Raw genomic sequence first — 27,304 nt, 5'->3', positions numbered from 1 at the left:
TTGAATTCCGTGTACTTGCCGTCTGCCGGGGGCGACTGTACGAACTCCGCGACCTGGGCCGCTGTGTCCTGGTCGAGGGAGCTCACCACGTAGTAGTAGCGGGTGTCTTCTGAGGTGACCTGGCGAACGTGGAATTGGGCTTCAGCTTGCTGGAACCATAGGTCCGGGCGCTGTGTCCAGAAACCTGGCAGTTTCAATGAAACCGCATGAACAGAGGCGGCGTCGGTCATTTCTGGTCCAAAAATCGTTTGGACCGTCGGGGTCACCAATTGTAGCGGTGTGCTACACGCAGCGCTAAAATTACGACACGGAGTCGGTAACTGCAGTCGAAGGAAAAAAACTTTATTCGAAAACTTCAGCCTCACTTTTAAGCCTCTGTCAACCGGCCCCCCATGGCGCAAAGGCTCCAAAGCTCTGTGCTCGCAAACCCCCGTAGGCTATCTAATTGTGAGTCGGTTCGGATACGCTAGGAAATGGGTCGCCACAACATCGCCTTTCCTTTTAATAACACTTTTTAATCGTTTTGGAACTGACGATACTAATTGTAGTAGATTTGCAATTGGAAATTTTGTCCATTCTTGCTTGATATAAGACTTCAGCTGCTCAACAGTCCGTGGTCTCCCTTGTCTGATTCTCCTCTTCATGATGCGCCATACATTTTCAATAGGAGATAGATCTGGACTGGGAGCAGGCCAGTCAAGCACACGCACTCTGTGTCTACAAAACCACGCTGTTGTAGCCTGTGCAGAATGTGGTCTGGCATTGTCCTGCTGAAATAAGCATGGACGTCCCGGGAAGAGACGTTGCCTTGATGGCAACATATGGCTCTCTAAAATCCTAATATACGCCTCAGAGTCAATGGTACCTTCATATACATGCAACTCACCCATGCCGTGGGCACTGATGCACCCCCATACCATCACAGATGCTGGCTTTTGCAACTTTCGCTGATAACAGTCAGGATGGAAGTTTTCATCTTTGGTATGGAGAACTCGACGCCCGTTTTTTCCAAAAACTAGCTGAAATGTGGACTCATCTGACCACAGCACACGGTTCCACAGTCTTTCGGTCCATCTGAGAAGAGCTCGGGCCCAGAGAACTCGCCGGCGTTTCTGCATAGAGTTGATGTATGGCTTCCTCCTTGTGTAATACAGTTTCAAGTTGCATTTCTGGATGCAGCGACAGACTGTGTTGTGTGACAATGGTGTTCTGAAGTACTCCCGAGCCCAGGTGGTTATAATTGTCACAGTAGCATGACGGTTTCTTAGGCAGTGCCACCTGAGTGCTCGAAGATCACACGCATTCAACAGTGGTTTCTGACCTTGCCCTTTACGCACTGAGATGTCTCTGAATTCTCTGCATCTTTTCACAATAATATATACTGTAGATATTGAAAGACCTAAATTCTCTGCAATCTTGCGTTGGGAAATGTTCCTTTTGAACTGACTAATAATTCTCTCACGGATTTTGGCACAAAGGGGTGAGCCACGACCCATCCTTGCTTGCAAAGACTGAGCCTTTGATAGACGCTACTTTTATATCCAGTCATGATACCTCACCTACAACCAATTAGCCTGCTTAATGTGGATTCTTCCAAACTGGTGTTACTTGAATATTCTGTGCACTTTTCAGTCTTATTTAAACTCTGTCCCAACTTTTGTTGAGTGTGTTGCAGCCATCAAATTCTAAATTTGTGTATATTTACAAAGTACAACTAAGTTGGCCAGTAAAACTTTTGAAAATCTTTTCTTTGTACTTTTGTCAGTTAAAAAGGGTCCATGTGAATTAATATATCACAGATTTTTGTTTTTATTGCATTTTGGAAAATATCCCAACTTTTCTGGAAATGGGGTTTGTATATTTAATAGTCTTCCATTAGTTCAGCCACAACAAGGGAGGGAGGATGATGAATAAAACACTGATTCATAGGACTTGTGACAGTTCATATCTAAGGTTTGCACTGAAATCTTTTTCCTGAGTAATCCCTCAGAATTCATAATGGTTTACTTTCATTCTGGTTCATAAGTGACTGATGTGGCCATTGTGGAAAATGCAATCTGTTTCACAGACTGTGACCTTCCAGAATGCTCTTTCAGTACTCTGAATGGGCAAAGACTTCAGGAGTCAGTTGATGTTGGATTTTCTTTAGAAGGCTCTGAGTACATTTTTTAAACTTCCCTTTTGTCTGTCTGGCAATCTCTTATTACGATAGAGCTGTCAAGGAGAGTTCAGTTTGGAGTCCGGTTGCCAGGCCTACAAACATATGACTGCTCAACAATATGTAATCAGGCCTCATTACTAGGAATACAAGAGATTGCAGTTGTTGGGATCTGGAGCAAAAAATAAAATGTTGGAGAAACTCAATTCGTTAATTAGCATCTATAGCAGGAAATATACAATTGGTTTGGATTTAGACTCATCATCCAGTAGTCTGTTCATTTCCCTCTGCATATGCTACCTAAACTGGAATCCCAGCAAGATTTTATTTTTTGCTCATTACTGCAGAAGTTAGCCTTGGAGGTGACAACACTTCTCCTTCCAGTAAATTTGAAGGATTTTGCAAAATCAGCATTGCTGGTATTTTTCCAGTTTCTTAATACGCCTGCTGCAGGCAGTCCAGGTCTGGAGACATGCAGGAGGGCAGTGGTCATTGCTATCCTGATTACAAACTTTATAAGAACATTAATAATTGTACAAATACTACATTTATAGGAAGCATCAAATTTTACAATGATTAAACTTTTGGAACTGAATAAAGATCACAGTTAGCAGTCAACCATAGTGAAGGAGTCGTAATCAAGTGTAGGAAAGATCAGGAAAAGACGGTAGCTTTTCTTGGTAGTATCAATACTTCCCAAAGTATTCCAACTTTCTCATTTCAAATCAAGATATTGACAATTAATATTGTGGTATAACTAATTATCCTGTTAATGCAAATACACTTGAATATTTATTAAGCAATCCCATATTCTGCATATGTGAATCAAGGTCTGTGTATACTCATATTCCCTTGTGAATAAAGCAAAGAGAAAATACGCAGAAGCAACACACATACACACAATGCTGGAGGAACTCAGCAGGGCAGACAGCATCTATGGAAAACAGTATAGTTGATGTTTCTGGCTGAAACTGGAGAAAAAAAAGATAAGGAGTAGATTTAAAAGGTGGGGGGGGAGGGGGAGGGGGGGGGGGAGAAACACAAGGTGATAGGTGAAACCTGCAGAGGGAAAGGTGAAGCAGAGAGCTGGGAAGTTGATTGGTGAAAGAGATACATGGCTGGAGATGGGGGGAATCTAATAGGAAAGGACAAAAGGCCATGGAAGAAAGAAAAGAGGGAGAAGCAGGAGCACCAGAGGGAGGTGATGGGCAGGCAAGGAGATAAGGTGAGAGGGAAATGGGAATGGGCAATGGTGGGGGGGGGGGCTGTGGAATTACCAGGTCAAGAAATTGATATTCTCATTATCAGGTTGGAGGCTACCCAGATGGAATATAAGGTGTTGTTCCACCAACCTGAGTGTGGTCTTATCACAACAGTAGAGGAGGCCATGGATTGACATACAGGAATGGGAATGGGAAGTGAAATTAAAATGGGTGGCCACTGGGAGATCCCGTTTCTTCTGACAAGAGTGTAGGCACTCGGCAAAGAGGGCTCCTAATTTATGCTGAGTCTCACCGATATACAGGAGGCCACATCAGGAGCACTGGATACATTATATGACCCCAACAGACTCACAGGTGAAGTGCTGCCTCATCTGTAAGGACTGTTTGGAGCCCTGAATGGTAGTGAGGGAGAAGGTGTAGGAGCAAGTTATAGCACTTGTGCTGCTTGCAAGGCTAAGTGCCAGGGGGAGATCAGAGGGGAAGGATGAATGCACAAGTGAGTCGCGTAGGGAGCGATCCCTGTGGAAAGCAGAAAGTAGGAAGGAGGGTAAGATGTGCTTGGTAGTGGGATCCCATTGGAGATGGCAGAAGTTATGGAAAATTGTGCTGGACGCAAAGGCTGATGGGATGGTAAGTGCGAACAAGAGGAACCCTATCGTTGATAGGGTTGTCGGAGGATGGAGTGAGGGCAGACGTGCATGAAATGGAAGAGATGCTGTTGAGGACAGTGTTGATGGTGGAGGAAGGGAAGCCCCTTTCTTCAAAAAAGGAGGACGTCTCCTTTGTTCTGGAATCTTCATCCTGAGAGCAGATGCGCGAAGATGGAGGAATTGAGAGGAGCGGATGGCGTTTTTACAAGTAACAGGGTTGGGAGAGGTATAGTCCAGGTAGCTGTGAAAGTCCATGGATTTATAATAACCATCAGAAGGTAAACGGACCAGAGGTAGAAGTAGAGAGATCAAGATAGGGGAGAAAGGTGTTGGAAATGGACCAGGTAAATTTGAGGGCAGGGTAGAAACTGGAGGCAAAGTTGATGAAGTCGATGAGTTCTGCATGGGTGTAGTAAGCAGTACCAATGCAGTCGTCGATGTAACATGGGAAAAGTGGGGGACAGACAACCAGTGTAGACATGGAACACAGACACGTAGCCAACAAAAAGGCAGGCATAGCTGGGACCCTTGCAAGTGCCCTTGGCTACGGCTTTTGTTTGAAGGAAGTAGGGGAGCCAAAAGAGAAATTAAGAGTGAGGATGTTCCGCTAGACTGAGGAGAGTGGTGGTGGAGGGAAATTGGATGGGGTTGGTGTCCAGAAAGAAACAGAGTGGAGGTGGAGGTGTATAGGGATTGGATATCCATAGTAAAAATAAAATGATGGGGGCCAGGAAACTTGAAATCATTGAAAAGATCCAGAGCATGTAAAGTGTTACCTTAAACAGCTAAGATGTTTCTGCTGCTGGACTGTCGAGTCAACAGCCAGGTCCACCTGTCTCCAGACATTTCATCCCCTAACCTGGAACATCCTTGGGATGGTGGGACAGCAGAAGGTGATCAATCTTCTACCCCCGACGGTCAGACTTCCAGCTACTATCATCCCTTCTCAGCCAAAGCCAACTGGACGCTCTCTCTGCTGCTTGAGCCATGGTGTTAACAGCTCTCTTCCTGGTTCTCATCTCCCTTGTATCCCTAAAGCTGCCATCATCTTCTAGCATGAGATGGCGGGAAATCCCCTTGCTCCCACTTCGACAGGGAAGTTCCATGTCTGCCAGCCTTGCCGACTGCAGACCGCCAATAGGTCTTCATACCTCGCGGGCTTCCTCTCGTGGGCCTCTTGGCATCGGGTCTCCCCGGTACTGTTAGCTCTATCACCACGAGCTTCTTTGCACTCTCTGACAATAGTAGATCGTCTGGTTGAAGTGTTTTCTCTATTTTTGGTAGGAACACCAGCTTCTTTTCAAGATTGACCTTCATCTCCCAGTCCTTTGCCATGCTCAGGATACCATCTCTGCGCTTGTTTGTTGCTGCAGCATGTTCGCTGGTCCTGATGAAGTTGATAAAGTTTGGTTGACTGTCCTTTTTGTGGTCCTTCTTCCTCTCTGTCTCCAAAGTGTGGGCAAGTGCTCTCAAAACCTGTTCGCGTCTCCATCTGTACCATCCTTGGGAAAGGGCAACCTGGCATGAGGAAAGAATATGCTCCAGGTTGGCTGGTTTTTGGCACAGATGGCACATTGGGTCTTCTGTTATTCCCCAGTTCTGCAGGTTTTTTGGAGTTGGTAGTACATCATACACAGCCCTCAGTAAGAACTGGAGTTGAAAAGATGTATATTTCCATGTCATCCCATGTCAACACTCTCTGTTCTGTTTCCCACTTTGTCCAGGTCCCTTGACTCCCCATCTCCACTGCATGCACATATCTAGCCTCCTCCTCTTTCTTCCTTATCTCCTACTGGACCAAGTGCTGTCTGTCCTTAGAGTTGGCTGCCCTCCAACTGGTTAATGTCTCACATCCCAGGCCTTGTCTGCCCTTACACACTCTTCTGACAATGTCTCTGTGGCGAAGTCGGGACTCTGCTTCTTCTGACTCTGCCGCATTCCATTTGCTCCCTGTCTGTATCTTGACTCCTGCTTCACTGACCTTGGAGTATTTGAGGGTGAGGTGTACTTTCTCTGCCTTAAATTCCTCTACAACTGAGGAGAAGGGCAACCGGACCCTGGCTGACTTGCTGTAGAGCCCTGTTGAAGAGAAGCACTGCGGTACTCCTAACCACCTTCTCAGATACCCATTAATCTTCCTCTCCATGCCCTCGATCGTTGACAGGGCGATGTCATACAGCATCATTGGCCTCATTAGTCTGGGTAGGAGCCCATATTGGAAGATCCATGCCTTGAACTTTGCTGGTAAACCTGATTTGTCGATCTTTACCAGTCTTTCTGTTGTTTGTTGCTCCAGGTGTCTGCTGTTGTTGACATCCTTCAGGTTATCATACCATTTCCCTAGGCGCCTGATGGGGTTTCCTATGATAGATAGAATTTCTTCATCCTGGATCTTCAAGGTGATCTTCTGGGTAAGTTGGCCTTTCTTTATCACTGAACACCTTGATCTGGCAGGTTTAAATTTCATTCGCGCCCTGTCTCGTCCATTGCCTGGAGTACCCACCTGGCCTGGATATGTGTTGTGGTTGTAATTGTAAGGTCATCCATAAATCCTCTGCTTGGCGGCCGACTGACATTGGTGCTTGTCTTTGGCCCTCTGGCCTCTCTTTTGCCAGCCTCTATAAGTAGATTCATGGCCATGACGAAGAGGACTACTGATATAGTGCAGCCTGTAACAATGCCCTTCTCTACTCGCTGCCAAGATGTTACGTAGTCCTGCACGCTCTCGAAATAGCTTGCCAGGATCTTGGTGACCTTCTCTGGGATATGGTAGTGTTTCAGTGCTGTCTCGATGAGCTTGTGCAGCACTGTACCATAGTCAGGTTCCCTTTGGTTGCCTTGGCCTTTAACAGCTGGGAGATAACACTTGTGTATTCCGCACATCCTGGGAATCCAGGAATCCCTCCCTTTTGCACTGCCATATCCATGTATTGGTTTTCTACCATGAATGATGTCATCCTTCTTGCTAGAACAGCGAAGAAGATTTTTCCTTCGATGTTGAGGAGGGAAATGTTTCTGAACTGCTTGATCTCAGTTGAGTTTTCCTCTTTTGGCACAAAACATCCTTCAGCCACTTGTCAGCAAGGTGGGATCTTGCCCTTCTTCCAGATGACTCTCATCAGCCTCCAAATCCTCTGGAGAAGCTTTAGGCACTTCTTGTAGACTTTATATGTGATCCCATTGGGCCTGGGTGCTGAACCCGCCCTCACCTTCTTGAAGACTTCTCGTACTTCTTTCAGTGTTGGCTCTTTCTCGTCTAGTGGTTTCTGAGGCTGTTGCATTGAATCAATCCTGCTGCTTTTTCCCCAGTGGCAGGTCTTGTCTTTCATCTGAGTGTGTTTCCTGCGGGTATGCCTCCACTTCCTCTCTTGGTTTTCCCAGTTTTCCCTTCTAACACACTTGCAGGAAAATGATAAGGGTTTCTGATGAAAGCAGCCTTTCTCCTATTCTTCTCGTGCTTGTTCTTCCTTATCCTTTCTGCTGTTACGCCTGCGCCCCCCCCACCCTCCTTTTTGAGAATCGCAAGATCGCTATTAAGTCAGGGCAGGAGACCCAGGAAATGAGAGAGAGATGTTTGGAATGTCCTGGCCCTCAGCGATACAAAGCCACGGAAAAGGTCATTGTCTCTTGGAGACGGAATTGTGTATTGAGTACTATGCTTCGTGGAAGTCCTCAGGCAATGTGGGCTGGTTGGGGATGGCATCATTCCACCCTGAGTGGCATCTGAGACCCCGTGAGTGGGGATAAAAGAGGGTCTGGGGAACGGCCCCTTCAGATGCACCAGGAGAAACGCTAGAAATCCCGTGACAGCATTTAATAGCGACAGCCGGTGGGGGCTCGTGTGTGTCCTCCCTTGCCTGGGTTGGCGGGCTCGCCACGGAAGAACAGCTTAGCTAAAGGAGAGGCCACAAGTGAACGGCCACACCAAAGAGACTGACGGATCGAAATCATAAAAGGAAAGCCGGCAAGTTTCTAAAAATCTCTCTCTCTCTCTCTCTCCAACCATTGCAAACCCAGCGGTCCCCAAAGGCTGCAGCCTGCATGAACTGACTGACTTTTATATTTCCATTGGACAATACATTATCCCCCTAGACAACGATAGAGCTTATTTCTTATTGATTATTATTATACCCGCACTTTTAGATTTAGTATTGATGATGTATATTATCTGTATATTTGCATTGATATTATTTTTGTGTATTTTTACTAATAAATACTGTTAAAAATAGTATCATCAGATTTCAACGGATCTCTCTATCTTTGCTGGTAAGTGACCCAGTTACGGGGTTCGTAACACATGCATTCCGAAGTTCTCCTTCTCAGGTCTTGTCTCAACTGCTTCAGTCCTTCTCTCTCTTCTATGGGTAGGTAGGGAGAGAATGAACTAGAGTTGAGATATGTAGATATGAGTCCAGTGGGGCAGGAACAAACGTAAACAACGGGTCTACCCAAACAAGTAGGTATGTGGATTTTGGGTAGGAGGTAGAAACAGGAGGTGCAGGGCGCAGCAACTATGAAGTCTATGACAGTGGATGGGAGATCCCCAGAACTAATAAGGTTGGTGATGGTGTGGGAAACAATGGCCTGGCATTCCTTAGTGGGGTCCTATTTGAGGGGTAACTAAGAGCAATTGTCTGAGAGTTGTTGCTGGGCCTCAGCAAGGTAGAGGTAAGTACACTAGACTACTACAACACCCCCCCCTTATCTGTAGGTTTGATGGTGAGGTTAGGATTAGTACGAAGGGAGTGAAGAGCAGAGCTTTCCGAAGAGTGAGGTTGGAATTAGAGAGAGGAGTGATGAAGTCGAAATGGTTGATATTCTGTTGGCAATTGGCAATAAAAAGATCTGGAGCAGGCAGAAGACCAGAGTGGGATGCCCAGGAAGAAGAGAAGGATTGAAGACAGAAGTCATCGGTATGGAGTTGAGAGCCCTTGTCAAAGAAGTAGGCTTAGAGATGGAGGCAGAGGAAGAAAAGCTCGGCATCATGGTGGGTGTGAATCTCACTGAGGTGTGGGTGCAGGGGGACAAAGGTGAGGCACTTACTGAGAATGTTCTGCCTCAGTGAGGGGAAAGTCAGAGGGAATAGTGAAGACCCGACATGGATGAGAGCTGGGATCAGAAGGGAGAAAAGGGTTGGTCATATGTCAGGAGAAGGGAGGTTTGGGGTGTTCCTGATGGTGGGGTGAGAGGAGGATAGAGTCTCCGAGGACCTAAGAGCTGGCAGTGGAACATGAGAGAGATGAGATTGCAGAATGGTGGTGTGGGAAGAGGAGACAGGGGTTCCAGTGGCTGTGTGTGAAGACCCAGCCTGGAGGTCAAGATTGGAGTCAAGAGTTGGAGGTTGCAGAGTCAGCACTTTGAAGAAACTGCATTGATGGCAGTGAGGTCCAGGTTTTGAATCTGCTCTGGATCATTAGAGCTGTTGAGGTTGGCAGCAGGGATCACAGTCTGGGGACGTCCAGGCCTGCCATTGTTGGAGACAGCAGGCTTTGTGGTCTGTAGATGGGCTATCTTCCGACTCTTGCAGGATATGAGAAAGTCAAAGAACCTATGACTGAAAGTGTGGATCCAGCAGAGGATAAAGTAGCTTATGAATATACAACTTGTTGAAAGTCATTTAGTCCACCCTTAGTATGTTACTTCAGCAACAATTCTGTGATTAAAAGCAGATGATTCGAGATAAAGATTGACTTCCATAATTCTCAGTATAATTTTTTTAAACATGATCCCAAGTTATTTTTTTAATTCAGGACCCTTGGATTTTTGGTAGATATAGATTGTCCCAGGGATATAGGTAGAATCCTGTTTAGTTTCATGTCCAGAAGTTGCCTTTTCCCACTGTTCTATTTCTTGTGCTTTTACCTTTACCCACAATCCTTTCTGCTCCATTTTCTCAATCACAGCTTGCAGCTGTGAATTGTACAGTTGATTTGAAACATTTCTCCGGGTGGTCATGCACACAAAGCCCCCTAGGGAAGAATGAACATAGTTAAGCACTCAAATTGTCTAATGGTTCATAATATTTCTTTACAACTTACATGAGGAATTCATAGAGACAAGAGTAGGACCACAAGCCTTTTCCGCTATTCAGTAAGATCATTACTAATCTGTTATTGAAGTTTTCGTACTTAGTAATTACGAACATGAAACTGCTTGGTAACTGACTTACAATTAACTGCTGCCAGCAGAAGAAAAGTTCAAGACAATTCCTTATCAATGGAAGTGACTACTAACTGTTGTAAGGCATACCATAAATTAGTGGTCACCAACCTTTTTAAGCCCAAGATGCCCTATCTTGGCCTCAGTGAAAGGCAAGATCGACTCCAGATCGATTAGTTACACACATGTGCAGTGGGGCAGAAAAAAACCGGAAGTAAAACCCCGCAACACGGAAGTAGAAATAATGTATAAACACCAAAAATACCCACCCTTTTTTGCACTGTGGACCAGTTTAATAGTGACAATATTCTTGTGGACCGGCTGACGGGGGGGGGGGGGGGGGCGGGTTTGGGGGTGTTAAACACGACGGGAATACAGCGATACTCGAAGCAGGTTCCTTATGTCCAGTCTATTCCGCAATTTAGTTTACGCGGCTCTTGGCACTTAGCTTCTGTCCCGCTTGCTCACATTTTTTCGCTGAAAAAACTCAACAGGTTTGTCTTTAAGTGCGAGGTGCTTGGACTTAAGGTACCAAAGCAATTTTGAGGGCTTCATTGCCTCATTAGACAGTCTCTGGGCTCAAACTCCAGCTGCCCACCAGCCACCTTGGCCAGGTGCGTCTGGTCGTGGGTGGGGTGAGAGGACAAGGTAAGGGTCAGAGGTCCCCATCCCGGGGCCATGGCATTCGCAATCCGGAGAGAGTGACCAAGCCCCCCTAATAGGATCAACAAAAGTTTGCTTCAGTAGATCACAGCGGGGTAGTTGCTCTGCTGCTTATGAAACCCTGAGCCCGAATTAGGTTGTCTGCGAATATTTTAGCACTGGGTTCCCCATGAACATTCAGTGTGTAAACAGGTTTAGAGGCGGCACCCATCTGTCTGCGCTCCAGGCCAGTAGCAACGGCACTTCCTGCTGGCCGCATGAGGGTATCACTGCATTTTGGCGACTGATGACCTCGCATGGGTTCAAGTTCAACAGTGGGCGTGACAGGGAATGAGGAAAGATGCAGCTGACTCGTATTGTTTCCTCGCGGCCCGGTGGTTGGGGACTACTGAAGTACACTGTGTAGTGCGAGGGAACTACACGCATGTGCACTGGGCAAAAAAAAGGGAACTAAAACCCTGCAACCTTGAAACAAGCTCTCAACAGTATTTATGTATTTAATTTTCATTTTTTGTCGGGATCCACTGGGAAAGTCTCAAAAATCAACCAGTCAATCGTGATTGACGGGTTGGCGACTACTACTGTAAACTTTAAATGATGCTCTTAAGCAGCAATAGTACTTTTTTATCTATCAATCTGTTTGCTTTAAGAACTAAGTCAAACATAATCCTGACTAGGAAATACTACTTCATGTGACCTTTAGAAGTGTTGTTGACAGACAAGCATTTGTTCCCCATTGCTAGCTGCCTTTGAAATGGTGACAATGAGTTAGCTTCTTGAAGCACTGTAATTCTTCCAGTGAAGGTACAGTATCTTCAAATGCAGTTGTATTGATAGTTCCATGATGTAGACCTAGTGGCAACAAATCAACTTGGTGTGCCACTTGGAGGGAAACCCATGTGCCTCTACCCTTATTAATGTGTGAAAGAGATTGTAAATTTTGGGGTGTGGTTGGTGAGACAGGAGGAACACTCCTTCATCAACCTATTTTGTCTAAGCCAGTAGTACTCTCTTCTGTGGCATGCAAGACTGAATTAGCTTTTTCTTAAAAGGGCAGAACCATGGAATCCAAATATCCTGTACTACAAACAATTGTTTTGTCTAGTGATTATCTCATTATGAGATCCTTGACAGCTATGCCATTTGATCAAACATGGCAAATCAAATCAAACCGGGGTTTAATTATTTAATTATCATTCAACCATACATGAATACAACCGAATGAAACAGCATTCCTCTGGGGCCAAGCTGCAAAACATACACACCACATTCAAAATAAAACATAATCATGCAAAAAAAGCATACACACACACACACACACACACACATATATATATATATATATATATATATATATATATATATATATATAATGTACTTTTATATATATGAAGGAGGGAAAGTTATTGATGAAGCATCTCAAATTACTTGGACATTGGAAAGTGCCCTAAGGAATTATTGAAGTGATCTTCTCAGGCTGAATTGATTGACTTTCATGATTACAATCATCTTCTCTTGTATTGGAGTCAAACATTGCACAAAGGAAGTTGGTTAATTTTGTTAAAAATCAATCATACTAGACATCACTTCAGGAATTCCTCTGGGCAGTGTCTGTCTATACTCAACCAATGCCAGTTACCTTGTTCTTTCATGATCACCCAGTTCTATGATTCCACAATTTTCAATTCCATTTGTAAGTAGCTATACGAGGCAAGAGACGGACAGATATATGGCCAGTAACATTCTTGCCATACAAGTGCCAAACAATGAGCATTTTGAACAAAACTGAGCCCAAACACATTTCCTTACACTCAATGGTGTTAACATTGCCGATGACTCCACCTTCAACATCCTAGAGATGTGTGGAGTGTTCAATGTTTACCAGAAAATCAACTGGATTAGCCACATAAAAACCGTGGCTTCAAGAACAAGTCAACAGCTGAAAAGATGCAGTGACTGGCTCATATATTGACACCATAATGTTTTACTGCCATCTACAAGGCACAAGTCGGGAATCTAATTGAATACCGAGTTCCTTCTGATTCTCTGTCTTCTCTTGTATCTCCATGTAACTGAATACTCTCTACTTGCCTAATAAATACAGCTTGATTACGATTATCCAAGACAAAGCAATCTTCTTGATCAGCTGCTTATCCACTACCCTAAATAAGCAGTCCCTCCACAACTCATTCACTAAGCAGTCCCTATGCACCATCTATATTATACACTACAGTTTTAATTTCAATAAGAAGTTGCTAATCTGTAATAAAGCAGGAGCCACGAGTCAAATCTTGTAATTATGTGTTTGTACATTCACAGAACAAGACTATGGAGATTTTTCTTAGATTAGGATATCAAAGTAGGCATGAATGAGTGGTTCAGCAAGTCAACAATTAGTGAAAACAGAAAAGTTGGGAAAAGCAGACCAGGGTACATCTGTGTTCAGAAAAAGTTTGTATTTGTGTTGATGAACGTTCATCAGAACTGGGTAAAGTTAGAAATAAAATTCAAAGGGGGAAAAGGATAGAGTTGACAAAAGAAAAGACCTTTGATCAGAAAGAGACCAGGATAGGGTGAATACATACTGGGAGTTGTGGTGTCAGTTGAACGTTAATAAAAGGTAATGAGTAATCATGAATGTCTGGAGAAAAGTAAACAGGAAGAGCCACTCAACACCTTATATTCTGTCTGAGTAGCCTCCAACCTGATGGTATAAACAATGATATCTCGAACTTCTGGTAATGTTTCCCACCCCCTTTTCCTCTCTCACCTTATCTCTTTGCCTGCCCATCAACTCCCTCTGGTGCTCCTCTCCCCTTTTCCTTCTTCCATTGCATTTTGTCTCTTTCACCAACCTCCTAGCTCTTAACTTCATCCCTCCCCCTTTAGCTTTCACCTATCACTTTGTGTTTCTCCCTCCCCCCACCTTTTAAATCTACTCATCTTTCTTTTCTCTAGTCCTGCCGAAGGAACTCAGCTCGAAATGTTGACTGCACTCTTTTCCTGGCCTGAGTTCCTCCAGCATTTTGTGTGTGCTGCTTGGATTCCAGCATCTGCCATGTTTTCTCTTGTTTGTAAACAGGAGGATAAATGGATTTTTATCTTTTTAGCTCCTCCCTTCTAATAACCTAAAAACTGGTCCTGACAATGCTATCCCACTGTTTTTGATATGCCTTCCTCTTTCTTCTCTGTGGTGCCCCTTGCACCTTAACTGACAAGGTACAAAGCTGTATGCAATTTATGTTTAATTGATGTTCCTCTTGTGAGTGCTGCTTATATGATGCTTTGAGCTGTGATTCTGCTGCTAGGAAGTTTTTCATTGACCCTGTGCATACATGTACTTGCGCTTAAGACAATAAATTCAATTAGCCTTGATTGAATTTGGGCATTATAATTCAGAATCCAAAATATATGAATTATATGCTAAACACTAAAATTTAATATACTCAAAGAGTATAGCCAGACCAAGATTCCCTTTAGTGACTGTATCGGGATTTTACACCAACTGGCTTGACCGTCTGGTCGTCAACATTTTAACTCACTTATTCAGAGATATATTAAATGGAAAGAAAATAAAGGAAGTTATCTCCAGCTACATCTTTTTTATTTTATAACCCTAATTTTCAGTTATTCCATGCTTTGGCTAACTAGTATGAACGACAAAAACCTTACCCGGTTTGGTAACTCGATGGAGTTCAGTAACAATGGTACATGGCACCTGCCCTTCACTTAGCGCCCCAACAATCAAAACAGCATCATAAGTGTCTAAAACAAAAAATAAAAATAAAAATGTCAGATGACAATCTATGAAATTTGGCCTTAGCAATCAAAATTATTCTAATCTTTTTGTTAGGGTGAGAAGACTGGTTTTGCATAAGTTGAAACACAGCTATGGGTGGTATGCCAAGAGGCTCTTAATAAGATGGTCCTACTTTGAGTGAACCAGTCTTACAATAGACTGTTAATAGTAGCAATGTTTTCAGACCATGGTGTTTGATTGAACCATCAAGTGCTCTCAGAAATACTATTTATATTGATAATTTTCTCAACATTCTTTCATAACCAATATTTATATTGAGTTGTAAGTTACATTTGAGTAAATTATCTTGCCAGCTTTACAATTATATTGTCCTTTCTTTTGTAAATGTAATTAAAACAATTACAAAATTTTAGCAGAAAACTCTAGATTTGGTTTATACCTTGACCTAGTGTGTCGGCTTAGATGTTGAAGTTTTAAAGTACATTTATTATCATAGAATGTATAAATTATACAACCTTGAAATTTGTCTGCTTACAGGCAGCCACCAAACAAGAAACCCGAAAGAACCTAATTAAAAAAGTAAAGACCAATATCCAATACGCAGAGAAAGAGAGAAAAAAAAACACAAATCATGCAAACAGTAGAAACAAGTAACAGCATTCCAAATCCTTAGATCTGAATCCCAGAGCAGCCCGGCGAGGGACCAAGCCTTAGTCTCAGTTCATACTAGTGGGGCAAATCGCCACGAGGCTCACAGACGTGAAGCATGGTAGCTGAGGCAGTTGTGGAGAGAGGAGTGAACATTGTGGGAGCAAGTTAAATCAGCCCAAATCGCGGCTCTGGTCCCCAACGTGCACTTAGACTGAAATATATTGACCCCAAATTGGGCAGTCCATTTAGAAAGATCAGGCCATAAAATGATCATTCATTCTATATCTTTTTGATAAAAATTCATTTGAAACTTTCCAACTATAGGCCTGAGTAAGGTGAGAGTTGATATCTAAAACTGAACTGTACAGGAATCATTAATGTTCTGCTTCATGTCTTTCCAGAGTGATAAGGTAATTTGCACCCAAAACTGTAAAATAACAATGTATTTTATGTAATATTATTTATTTTTCATTTTAGAGTTTCAGGACAATTAGTCTGTGCTGCCCAATTACACGCATGTAAACAAGTAACACACCAACCTGTACAACGTTGGAATGCGGGAGCAAACCGGAGCATCTGGAGGAAGCCCATGATGTTACAGGGAGAATGTAAAAACTCCTTATAAATAGCAGTGGAATTGAACTCGGGTCATTGATGTTGTAATAGCGTTACACTAACTGCTACACTACTGTGCTGCCCAAATATAGTGGTACTTCTATAGTAATACATAGAAGCAAAAATTATCACATCTTTGCCAGTATTTCCTGTCCTTTAAAGACCAGTCGCTTTAATAGTCGTACCATCTGGCTAGCTGCTTTCTGACAAAAACCTCCAAGGCTGTTCTCCCTGTCTGCAAGAGTTTCCCTGAGTGTTCAGACTTTGTCTCACATCCCGAAGGTGCAAGGATCAGGAGGTTGTCTGACCACTGTAATGTGCTCCTCATGTGCAGCAAATTAGTAGAATTTGATGAAGTTTAAGGGAATGTGGGAAGAATAAGTGAAAGGAAAAACGAAATGAAAGAATGGGATTGCTCTTTGAGCAAGTGTAGGCTCAATAGCCGAAATGCCCTTCTACAGTGTAAGAAAATATATTTTATAAAGTACACACTATATTTTTCTATTTGGCCTAATAAATTATCTTCATTGGGAGTTTTATGGTCTATTTTTCTATTTCTTAACACAATACAACAACCTCAGGAAGTACAGATTTAGGTTTTCTATTAATTTACCTGAAGACAGTGGAAGTGGTTCAGCACCTATAATGCATTTCTGAAGGGTTTGGTATACTGATTTAGACTGTGCAATTTGTAACATTCTTTCACTGCCATCCAATCCATGAAATTTGCAAAATCCAAGGTTCTGTAACTAACAAAAAACACAATTGCATGTCACAGCCTACAGAAGATTTGTTATAACCCTCACAATTAAAACCATAAGACATAAGAGTAGAATTAGGGCACTTGACCAATCAAGTCTGCTCCACTATTCCAACAGGGCCGATTTATTATCCCTCTCAACTGTATTCTCCTGCATCCACCTGTAACCTTTTCATTGTCCTGACTAATGAAGAACCTAGCAACCTCTGCTTTAAATATACCCTGCACCTTCGCCACAATAGCTATCTATGGCAATGAATTCCACAGATTTATCACCCTCTGGCTAAAGAAATTCCTTCTCATCTCTGTTCTAAATAGACATCTCTCTATTCTCAGGTTTGCTTTTTGGTCTGGTATGGGAAACCATACCAGTATGGGAAACCTCTTCTTCACATCCACTACTAGGCCTTCCAATATTCAACAGGTTTCAATGAAATCCCCCTCATTCTTCTAAACTATTAAGTACAGGCCCAGAGCAATTAAACAGTCCTCAAATGCTAACCATTTCGTTCACGGAATTATTTACATGAACCTCCTCTGGATCGTCTCCAATGCCAATACATCCTTTCTTTGATAAGGGTCTCAAAACTGCTCACAATACTCCAAGTACAGTCTGTCCAATGCCTTATAAAGATTCAGCATCACATCCTTGCTCTTATACTATAGTCCTCTCAAAATGAATGCTGATATTACAATTGCCTTCCTTACCATTGACTCAACCTGCAAGTTGACCTTGGAATCCTACATAAGGACCCCCTGCAATTTCTGAATTTTGTCCACATTTAGAAAATAGTCTAAACCTTTATTCCTTCTACCAAAATACATTATCATACACTTCACTCACTATACTTATTAGCCACTTCTTTGCCCATTCTCCCAATCTGTCTAAGTCCTTCTGCAGACTCCCTGCTTCCTCAACACTACCACCCATCTTGGTATAATCTACAAACTTGGCTAAAGGCCATCAATTCCATCATCCAAATCATTGACGTATAATGCAAAAAGAAGCAGTTCTCCTACCCTGTGGAACACCACTAGTCACCAACAGCCAACCAGAATGAGCACCCTTTATTCTGACTCTGCCTCCTGCAAGACAGCCAACCTTCTATCCCTGCTAGTATCTTTCCTGTAAATACCACGGGCTCTTATCCCGCTAAGCAGCCTCATGTGCAGCACCTTGTCAAAGGCCTTCTGAAAATCCAAGTATACACTGACTCCTTTGTCTAGCTTGCCTGTTATTATTTCCTTAAAGAATTCAAAAGATTTGTCAGGCAATCTTTTCCTTTAAGGAACCCATGCTGACTTTGGCCTGCTTTATCATGTACCGCAAAACCACATCTTTAATAATGGACTTCAATATCTTCCCAAACATGGAAGTTTGGCTAACTACTTCTGCCTCACTCCTTTCTTAAAGAGTGGAGTGACATTTTCAACCCAGTCCTTCAGGACCATTGCAAAATCTAGTAAGTCTTGAAGGATCATTACACATGCTTCCACAATCTCTTCAGCAACCTCTTTCAGAACACCGGAGTGTAGTTCATCTGGTCTGGGTGACTTATCTACCTCCAGACCTTTCAGCTTCCCAAACATCTCCTCCTTAACAACACTCAATTCTGCCCCCTGACACTCTTGAATTTCTGGCGTAAGTTTGCCTGCCTTTTCTTTGTCCCCTATTACTACCCAGCATAATTTTACAGAGATTCAATATCCACTCTAACCTCTCTTTTACCCTTCATATATCTGGAAAAAACTTTTGGCATCTTTTTTGATATTATTACCTTCAATATTTCATCTTTTCTCCCCTTATGGCTTTTCAGTTGCCTTCTGTTGGTTTTTAACTTATTAAAGAAACACATTTCCAATCTGTCTGATAGATTGCCGTGAACAAATCATATACGATACACTTCAGTGTTGGCTGGCAACATAAGCTAGATATTTCAACATGACATGCATATCAGTGCTATTTTGGTTAAAGACAATGCTTGTATTTTAATAGCACTTTTTACGGCCGCAGGGTACCCCAAAGTGTTTTATTACCTGTTAGGTATTTCCGAAGTGTGATTACCTATAATATAGGAACTGAGAAACAATGTGCACAAAAAATCCATAAAAAACTGTAAAGAGAGAATCTGGCAGCTTTACAGAGGTTATGGGTTATTGAAAGGCAACAAAAAGATAAACTATCAACTGTTATGAACAAATTGTGTTGGTGTATCTTGAGTCTCTAATGATAAGGTAACCCCAAGCAAGTTCCATGCTGAGAAACAGGTAGCTTAACTGACATTATCTGTTAAGAGAATTATGAATGATCAATTGAACGTAGTTGTGCCTCACAAAACAAACTGTTGTAATTTGTAATAGTATATGTTTTACAAGCAGCCAGCTAAATGGAAGGTTCCAAACTAATGCTGAAAAACATCTCAAGATTCAGGAACTGTAGTCAGTCGGTTTGGCAAAGTAAATAGTTGGGAACTTTAGGATGGGTCTACTCTTGCTTTGCTTCAGTCTAGATTAATAATCAAAACAGAGATCTGCTTCATAAGAAATAATGTTCATTTGTCAAAGTAGATTCAGGTCTGTAAACCTCAACATACATTGGGAGAGGTATGAAACATTCCAAAATATTACGGGGCATCACAGAACAGATGCAATGTTTATGTTTCACTTTGCTGGAGTGCCTGAAACTAGGTGTCACTGTCACAAAATAAAGGATCAATTTTTCAGCAAAGAGATGTGATAAATTTCCTCAACCCAAAGGTGCATATTTTTTGAATTTACAGTAACTACTCAAGAGGAGCTAAGCCAATGCAAAATACAGAACACTAGATTTTTAGACATTACGAGAATCAAGGAAATGGTGATCCACTGCTGCTATATTTCTTATGTTCTTCCCTGGCTTTTTGTGTACATGCTTTTACATGAGGCATCAGATACAAAATACATACTTACACATAGTGTACAAGTAGATTTTGCACCTGTAAATGTCTGTTTTTAAATAGTCAGTAACATTTCCACAGAGTCTTTAATGAAATAATGGGAGGAACCCCACTGAAATTTAATCTAAAATGAAAGAATGATTCAATGGATTAAAGGAACGAGATGTGAAGTTGCGTAATTTGATACCAAGAATTAAAGAATATTGTTTCAGGATAAAGGAAGGCTACTTCAAAGGGAGACAAGAAATGTTTTTCATAACATTGTTATTCTTTGAAATTCCTTGCTAAAGAGGACCGGAAATGTTAAGTCATTGAGCATATTCAAGGCCAAGTCTTGACTTTCACTGAATATAATATGGGATTTGGACAAGAAAGTAAAAAAGCAGTAAGGAGCAGACTCCTTAGCTTAGTTCGCATTGATATTCTCATGCAAATCAGAAATTAGAAATAAGCAATAGCTATTAAGAAAGATTTCAAAAATTCAAATATGTAAATATGGTATTATTCATCATTAACTGTAATTCAGCAACCTGCATTGCTACTAGTCCTGTTCCACAAGCTACATCAAGAATCAATGCCTGATCACGGTCTTCAGGCATGACATCCGCTAAACTCATTGAAGCTAAGCGAGGAGCCTGATAATCCAGAAGTTTCAAATCCTGAAAAAGCAACATTTGAAAAAGTAGTTAGTAACTTTAACAACAGAATGGACTAAGATCTTTATTTACCTCCATCTTTCTGGAATATTATATTTACTATTCCCTCATTACAATTGCTTAATTAGTAATTAATTTATTATCTCATTGTACTGAGAAATAGTGAACATTGTTATACCCACTTCCTAAAAATGTTTTAAATCACTTTTCCTAGTAAGTAGTTTTTACTAATCACTTTCTGTAAATATACCTTGATGAATGTGTCCTCCACATTAATGAAGTCAGAATTCCATTGTTGGAAGTTCACATCATTATTCCTTTATGCATCTGATCAAAAGCTCAACTCATTAACTCTCCTCTGTATTGCCTATAAAGCTTATATATCTTTCTGATGTTACAGAAACAACATTTTATATAGTACTTTAAGAATTCCTTGGTTGGAATATTGCTTACAGTAAACTGCTTGAGAACTTGAGGGTTCCAGATTGGAAGGTTTCCCTGGAAGTTACACATATTCCCTCTTAATACCCCAATACATTTTTATTTCAGCTTTTTAAAAGATGGCTCAGAGTGTTATAATAAATTTATAAGTGATCAGAATCCAATTAATTTGTTAAGGTAACAAAATTACATTGTTACTTTCTCGCATCACTTGTAAACAAGTACAAAATATTACATCTTTTTCAGCTTCTGTCTCACCAATTTCTATTCAGTATATTTATTTCCTTAACCACCAAAAGCAAAGCATCTATTATCCCATAATCAACTTGATTTACCTCTGTATTAACTTAAGATTCAAGATTATTTAATGTCATTTCCATTGCAAAGGTGAACAAAATAATTGTTGCTCTGGATCTGATGCAGCACACAAAATCAGCAAGTTAAATATATCATATTAATAAAAACACAATAAATATAAATATATAAAATAGCTTATATACACAGATTGACTGTATGTCCATAAAGTGACGCTAGGCGCTGGAGTGTCTGTACGTAAGGTGACTGACAGGAAATGATAACGTAGTGGTGGTTGGGGGTTTGTAAGGGTGGTGATGTTGATCAGCCTTACTACTTCTTTCAGATCCTCTCTCCTTCAAATTCATGGTTTCCTACCAACTGTGTAACTGAGTATTTTGAATAAAAGTGATATGATGATTCTGAAAAACACTTCTTCCTTCACAGAAGATTTGCTGCAGGCATCGAGTATTTTATGTTTTTATTCCACTTTCAAAATTCCATTTGCAAACTAACATCATCTGCATTATTTGATTTTCGTATTCATGTTACACTTATCTGATTGCAAGACACAATACATCTGCCCCATGCAAACAGAATATAAATCATGGGCAGTCTATAGCACATGGGGAATCTCTTGCTCATCCCAGTAATGTCCCCCACTCGCTGTGCTGTGCACAGTGTACCGCTAAGCTCTGATGTAGGGCTCACTCCAGTCTGTACAAATCTAGCCCTCCACTATCTCAGTGTCCCTTCACACTAAGCAGCATGGCAATGAGAATGAATGCAGATGCTGGAAATCTGATATAAAAACAGAAAATGCTAATAATTAAAGCAGATCAGGCAACATCTGTAGAAAGTTAGTAGAAAGTCATAAACTCAGAAAGTGGGGCGTAAGTTCATTTTCAATAGGAGAGACGGATACGTAGAACAAAGGTGTTTATCCCTGATAGGGCAAGTCAAAGTTACCAGTGCATCAAACTTCTTGGTGTGTATAATGTATTATTACTAGTAAGATTACAGAACCTGCCCAGCAGGCCAGACATAGGGGTAGTGTAAGAAAATGTGAACCAATGCCATAAAAAATCAGGTAATGGAAAATAGTAGGAATACTTAGCAGATCATGCATTTTCTGTAGAGACACAACTAATTTTGCAGATGAGGGATCTTTTATCCAATTCAGAAAGGTTGAAATAAATTAGTCTAGATAGCGGCAAAAATGGATTAGAGCAATGGGTTGAATTTCTCTAATTGGGCAAAGTCATACAGTTGGTAAGACCTGAAATGTTGGGTGTTTCTCTTTCCACAGATGCAGCTGGACCTGCTGAGCTTTTCAAACGTTTTCCCTGCCTTTATAGCTTTATTATATTTTGTTTTTATCTTAGGAACACTATCTACCCATATTGAACATCATCATTTCAAACAAATACACTTTGAAAGCTGTAAAATACTTTTGCTATATTACCTGTTCATAGAACTCATACCAAGTATCATAAAATGATAATGTGTCTTTAATTGCAGAAATCTTATGAAGAGAGTGAACAGTTCTTTGCACATCGGCAAATGTTCTTGGATTATCTGCCATTCTAAAGAGAAAAGGGAGAACTGTCCTGAAATCATAACTTCATCTTCCATAAACCAATGTTATTTCACTGCACTTAAATCAGTTTATGTACATTCTCTAAGTACTATGTGAACAAAAATACCAGACATTTTGCATATAAATATATGTAGAAAATCAGATTGCAGGATTCAAATATTTCTAGTTTCAAGCTTTTAAATAATGCACAGAATAAATTTTTTTTCTCATAATTTCACATCAGTCTATTTATTGAGCAAATAATTTGGCTTATACCTACATGTGTCCAGCAGGTTCATACTTCTAAAAAAAGGGGAATATTTTTTCGTACCTGTGGTGTAAAATTTTAATTTGTACACAGTAAGAAAACCTAGTTAAAAAGAGTGAAGACACAGATGCTGTAATCTGGAGATAAAAAAGCAGAGGAACTCAACCATCAGGTAGCATCTGTGGAGGAAAATGGAGATCAAGATCTTGGGTCGAGATCCATTATCTGGATACTCACTCTAGATGAAGGATCTCAATTAGAAACACTAACTGTCCATCCAGCATCTTGTTTGTTGCTGAAGAATAAAAAAGCAGCATTTGCTTCAATTTAGTTTTTAATGTGTTTTGACATAATGCAGCCAAAATCTATTACTCAGTGTTATCTTTTCAGAGGATCCCTCCTGGGTCCAGCATGTAAGTGCCACTATTAAGAACACACAGGAGTGCCTCTACTTTCTTAGAAGTTTGCATGTCATCTAAAACTTCTGACAAACTTTTATACATATGTGGTGTGAAGTATATTGAGTGGTGTACCACGGCCTGATATGGAAACACCATTGTCCTTGTATGGAAAAGCCTACAAAAAATAGTGGAATCAGTCTAGTCCATCATGGGTAAAGCCCCCCACCCCCACCACTGAGTGCTATCACAGGAAAACAGCATCCATCATCAGGGACCCCTGCCACCCAGGTCATGCCCTCTTCTTGCTGCTGATATTAGCAAGAAGGTACTGGAGCCTTAGGACCCATGCCACCAGGTTCAGGAACAATTACTGCTCCCGAGCCATCAGGCTCTTGAACCGGGGGTAACTTTACTTGCCCCCTCACTGATCTGGACTCACGTTCAAGGATTCTTCATCACATCTTCTTGATATTTATTTTTTTTTCTTTCTTTTTGTATTTGTAGTTTTTTTTACACAATGTTTGTCTGCACTGTTGGGTGTGGTCTTTCATTGATCCTGCTGTGTTTCTTGTATTTACAGTGATTGAACGCAAGACAAGGAATCTCATGGTTATATATGGGACATGCATGTACTTTGATTTCTTCAACTCATTTTGAGGAATTAATGCTGCATTTCTTTTGACAATGAGAGGAAATGAGACTGATGAGAAAGATAAAGCTTTTTTTATTGTTATATGTACCAGGAGAGAAAACGCTTTTTTTGTATACCATCTACAGTTAATTTCATCACATCAGTACTGAAGTTATCATTCTGAAATCTGCCACTATAAGGAAGATTGTAAGGCAAAGTGACCATAATACTCAAGAGATCCATTCAATGGTTTTATCACAAACAAGAGTAAATCTGCAGATGCCGGACAAGTGCTTCACCTGCCCCTTCACCTCCTCTCTCACTACCATTCAGGACCACAAACTGTCCTTCCAGGTGAGTTGATACCTCACCTGTGAGTTTATTGGGATCTGCTGTATCTAGTGCTCCCGGCATGGCCTCCTTTATATCAGTGAGACCTGATGTAGACTGGGAGACCGCTTGGCTGGGCATCTGTGCTCCGTTTGCCAGGAAGAGTGGGATCTCCCAGTAGCCACCTATTTTAATTCCATTTCCCATCCCAACACATCACAATGTCGCAATGAGGCCACACTCAGGTTGAAGGAGCAATACTCATTCCATCTGGGTAGCCTCCATCTTTGATGGCATGAGCATCAATTTCTCAAACTTCACTATTCCCCATTTTCCTCTCTCACCTTATCTCCTTACATGCCCATCACCTCCCACTGGTGCTTCTCTCCTTTTCCTTTCTTCCATGGCCTTCTGCCCTCCCCTATTATATTTCCCATTCTCCAGCCTTCACCTTTCACCAATCCACCTCTGAGCTCTTTACTTCACCCCTTGCCCCTTTCAAGTTTCATCTATCACCTTGTGTTTCTCCCTCATCTCCCTTCACCTTCTTTCTCTGACTCATCTTTTTTTGCTCCAGTCCCGATGAAGGGTCTCAGCCGAAACGTTGACTGTTTATTCTTTGCCATAAAAGCTGCCAGGCCTGCTGAGTTCCTTTAGTATTTTTTGTGTGTGTTTCAATGGTTTTATGGCAGTGGGACAGAAGCTACACTTGAACATGGTAGTATCTTCTGCCAAATGGAGGGGTGGTAAGGGTCTTTGATTATGTTGGCTGCTTTATGTATCGCACTGTACTGCTGACACAGGGAAAACAACCAAATTTCATGACATATGTGAGTGAACCCAATTCTGATAAGGGGTGATTTTGTGACGAGGCAAGGTCTTTGATGGGGGGTAGGAGAGTTGTGTGTGGGGCGTAGCTGTAGGGAGAGGGCGGAAAGATCCCGACTGTGTGGAGGAATTGTTTTGTAGGGAGGATAGATGAGAGGTGTATGGTCCAGGTGCAGGTCAGCGGGACTAGGCAGAAAAAGTAATGTTCTCTGGTGGGTGACTGTTACCCTGCGCGGAGGGTGGATGCGGGCGGGCAGCTTTCGAGTTGCCCTCCCGGAGGAGCGCTAGCCGACCGTCCCCGCCGCTCGAGGCCGTCTCGCTCTCGCGCTGCCCGCCGAAAAGGCCCGCGCGAGCAGCCAACCGTCACCGCCACCTCAAAGGCCGCGCTGGTTCCGAAAGAGTCAGCAGTTCGCCGCAGGCATACGGCCGTCTGGGTTTTACACCACTCCACTCCCCCCGACCAGCTCCGTTTTCTCTGCAAACGACAGCCAGGCTCGTTTCTTAGATGTGTGAAATACTTGACCAATATTGACTGAGAAATCCCAAATTATCACCGTCCCAGTTCCACAGTTTCTCTGCCGCATTCTTAAACGCACCGTTTCTTGCTGCGTAACTTTACGGCGGGCCAGGACAGCGCTAAACATATGGCAGGTGTAGAGTGAAGGGCGACAGGGTGCCTATCAGCGAGCCCAGTCCACCAGAATCAGTGGTTGTCACCGAATGTAAATGATTTAAGCAGTGATCAACTGCATTACCTGTGTATCCCGTAAAAATGAACGAGGAACGACCACCAAAGCAACTGCTTTTATTATTATAGGAAGTGACGTGTTTTGGTAAACAGGAGGGTCCTGCCGAAGAGTTTTGGCCCGAAATGTCGATTGTACATTATGCTGCCTGGCCTGCTGTTCCCCGGCACTTTGTGTGTGCTTCTTGGACTTCCAGCATCTGCAGGTTTCTCTTGTACGTGAGTTTTGGGATCGTTTCTTCTTCTGGTAATGTTTAATGTCGGTTGCAGACCAAGATAAAGTGCGTTAGCGCCACCTACTGAGCTGGAGTCTGGAGCGAAGAGACATTTTAATTTCCCCTCCAAAACAAATCCTCCAATAAAAGGTCTTCCACACACCTAAAAACGCTTCTTAGAAAATAAAAAAATGCATTATATATTGGAAGATCAAGCTGGACCAGGTCAATATTCCATGCACCATCAACCTACAGGGTCTTGGGGTATATTATTTTTTGTGTGTGAACGTTTTGTGCTATCGTAACTGTGTGCAATGTGCTGTTGGTAATGTGTTTTTCACCTTGGCCCCAGAGAGCTACTGTTTCCTCTGACTATATTCATATATGGTTGAATGATAATTAAACTTGAATTTGAACTATACATTATGATGGCACTGATATTCTAACAAACTGTATTGGTACCAATTAAAAATTTCCTTTGCATGTCATAAGATCTACATTCAAACAATATACAGTACTGTGCAAAAGACAGGCACATACATATAGGTAGGATGCCTAAGACTTTTGCGCAGTACTATATTTGGCAAAATGGAGCAGACCACAAATTTGTAAATCTGGTGGGAGCAATGGAGGTTGGGAATAGCCAGGATGAGTTCTAGGGGCAGGGGGTGGTGCAGGCGCAGACCCACCCAGTCCTGAGACACCAGGCAAGGTCATTTGATTCCAAGCAATTGGTTTATTGATCGTTACAGAATTCTGCTTTGATGCTTCCCACTCTCTCTCCTTTCCCGTCCCCTTTTCCAAACCATGATTCCCCTCTCCTTGTCTGCTTCACACTCTTAGTCTGCAATAGACCAATATCAGAATAGTGTTCACTCAAACATGTAATGAAATTTGTTTTTCTTCTCCATTAACAGTACAATGCAATACATAAATGATTACAGTACTATGCAAAAGTCTTGTGTGTGTATACTGTATTTATGTCTAATACATAAACATGTAGGTGTAACTTATTCCTTCCTGTTATATCCATCTCCCAGTTGAGCTCCCACCATCCTCTCAATTTTATATAAATGCCGTCCTTCCTTTTCCTTATTCCAACTTTGCCACAGTGCTTGAATAGATGTTTTACTTAAGGCTTTCACCTCCCCTTTAACTAAAGACACAACTATATTTACATATTTAATTTTTAATGATTGGCTAGAAGGTCTGCCACTTCATTTCTTTCAACCCCAACATGGACAGGGACCCATTAAAAAAGGGATACATAAGCCTAGACCCTGTAGCCTTAACAGATGTTACCCAATCTCTAGGAGAATAACTTGCCTACAATTTGAAGTA

General features: G+C 41.8%; 1 protein-coding gene across 4 annotated transcripts; it reads right to left on the bottom strand.

Moving 5' to 3' along the window:
• Nucleotides 1-321: 321 nt before the first annotated feature.
• On the bottom strand, nt 322-26,372 carry mettl27 (methyltransferase like 27). 4 transcript variants are annotated; one of them, XM_059973132.1, is made up of 6 exons: nt 25,759-26,372; nt 22,432-22,552; nt 20,106-20,234; nt 16,493-16,622; nt 14,526-14,618; nt 322-10,000 (listed from the first exon to the last, which is right to left on the bottom strand). In XM_059973132.1, the coding sequence occupies exons 2-6, from the start codon at nt 22,549-22,551 to the stop codon at nt 9,765-9,767; spliced, it is 708 nt and encodes a 235-aa protein (XP_059829115.1). In that variant the 5' UTR covers nt 22,552; nt 25,759-26,372; the 3' UTR covers nt 322-9,764. The 4 variants fall into 4 exon arrangements, with proteins under 4 accessions (XP_059829115.1, XP_059829114.1, XP_059829113.1 ...); XM_059973131.1 differs by having other exon boundaries at nt 16,493-16,628; nt 25,231-26,368; XM_059973130.1 differs by having other exon boundaries at nt 16,493-16,628; nt 25,759-26,367.
• Nucleotides 26,373-27,304: the final 932 nt, after the last annotated feature.

The sequence above is a fragment of the Hypanus sabinus genome, chromosome 6 (assembly GCF_030144855.1).
Source record: "Hypanus sabinus isolate sHypSab1 chromosome 6, sHypSab1.hap1, whole genome shotgun sequence".
Lineage (NCBI taxonomy): Eukaryota > Metazoa > Chordata > Chondrichthyes > Myliobatiformes > Dasyatidae > Hypanus > Hypanus sabinus.
The sequence above is the reverse complement of the archived record's forward strand: the minus strand, read 5'-3'. Positions and strand labels throughout refer to the sequence as shown.

Coding starts and splice junctions, on each gene's coding strand:
- mettl27 (XM_059973131.1), bottom strand. CDS start 22,551: ATGGCAGATAATCCAAGAACATTTGCCGATGTGCAAAGAACTGTTCAC. Junction 16,629..20,105: donor CAGGACTAGTAGCAATGCAG/GTTGCTGAATTA, acceptor GTTTTTTGTTAG/TTACAGAACCTTGGATTTTG. Junction 10,001..14,525: donor CCATCGAGTTACCAAACCGG/GTAAGGTTTTTG, acceptor ATTCTTCCCTAG/GGGGCTTTGTGTGCATGACC.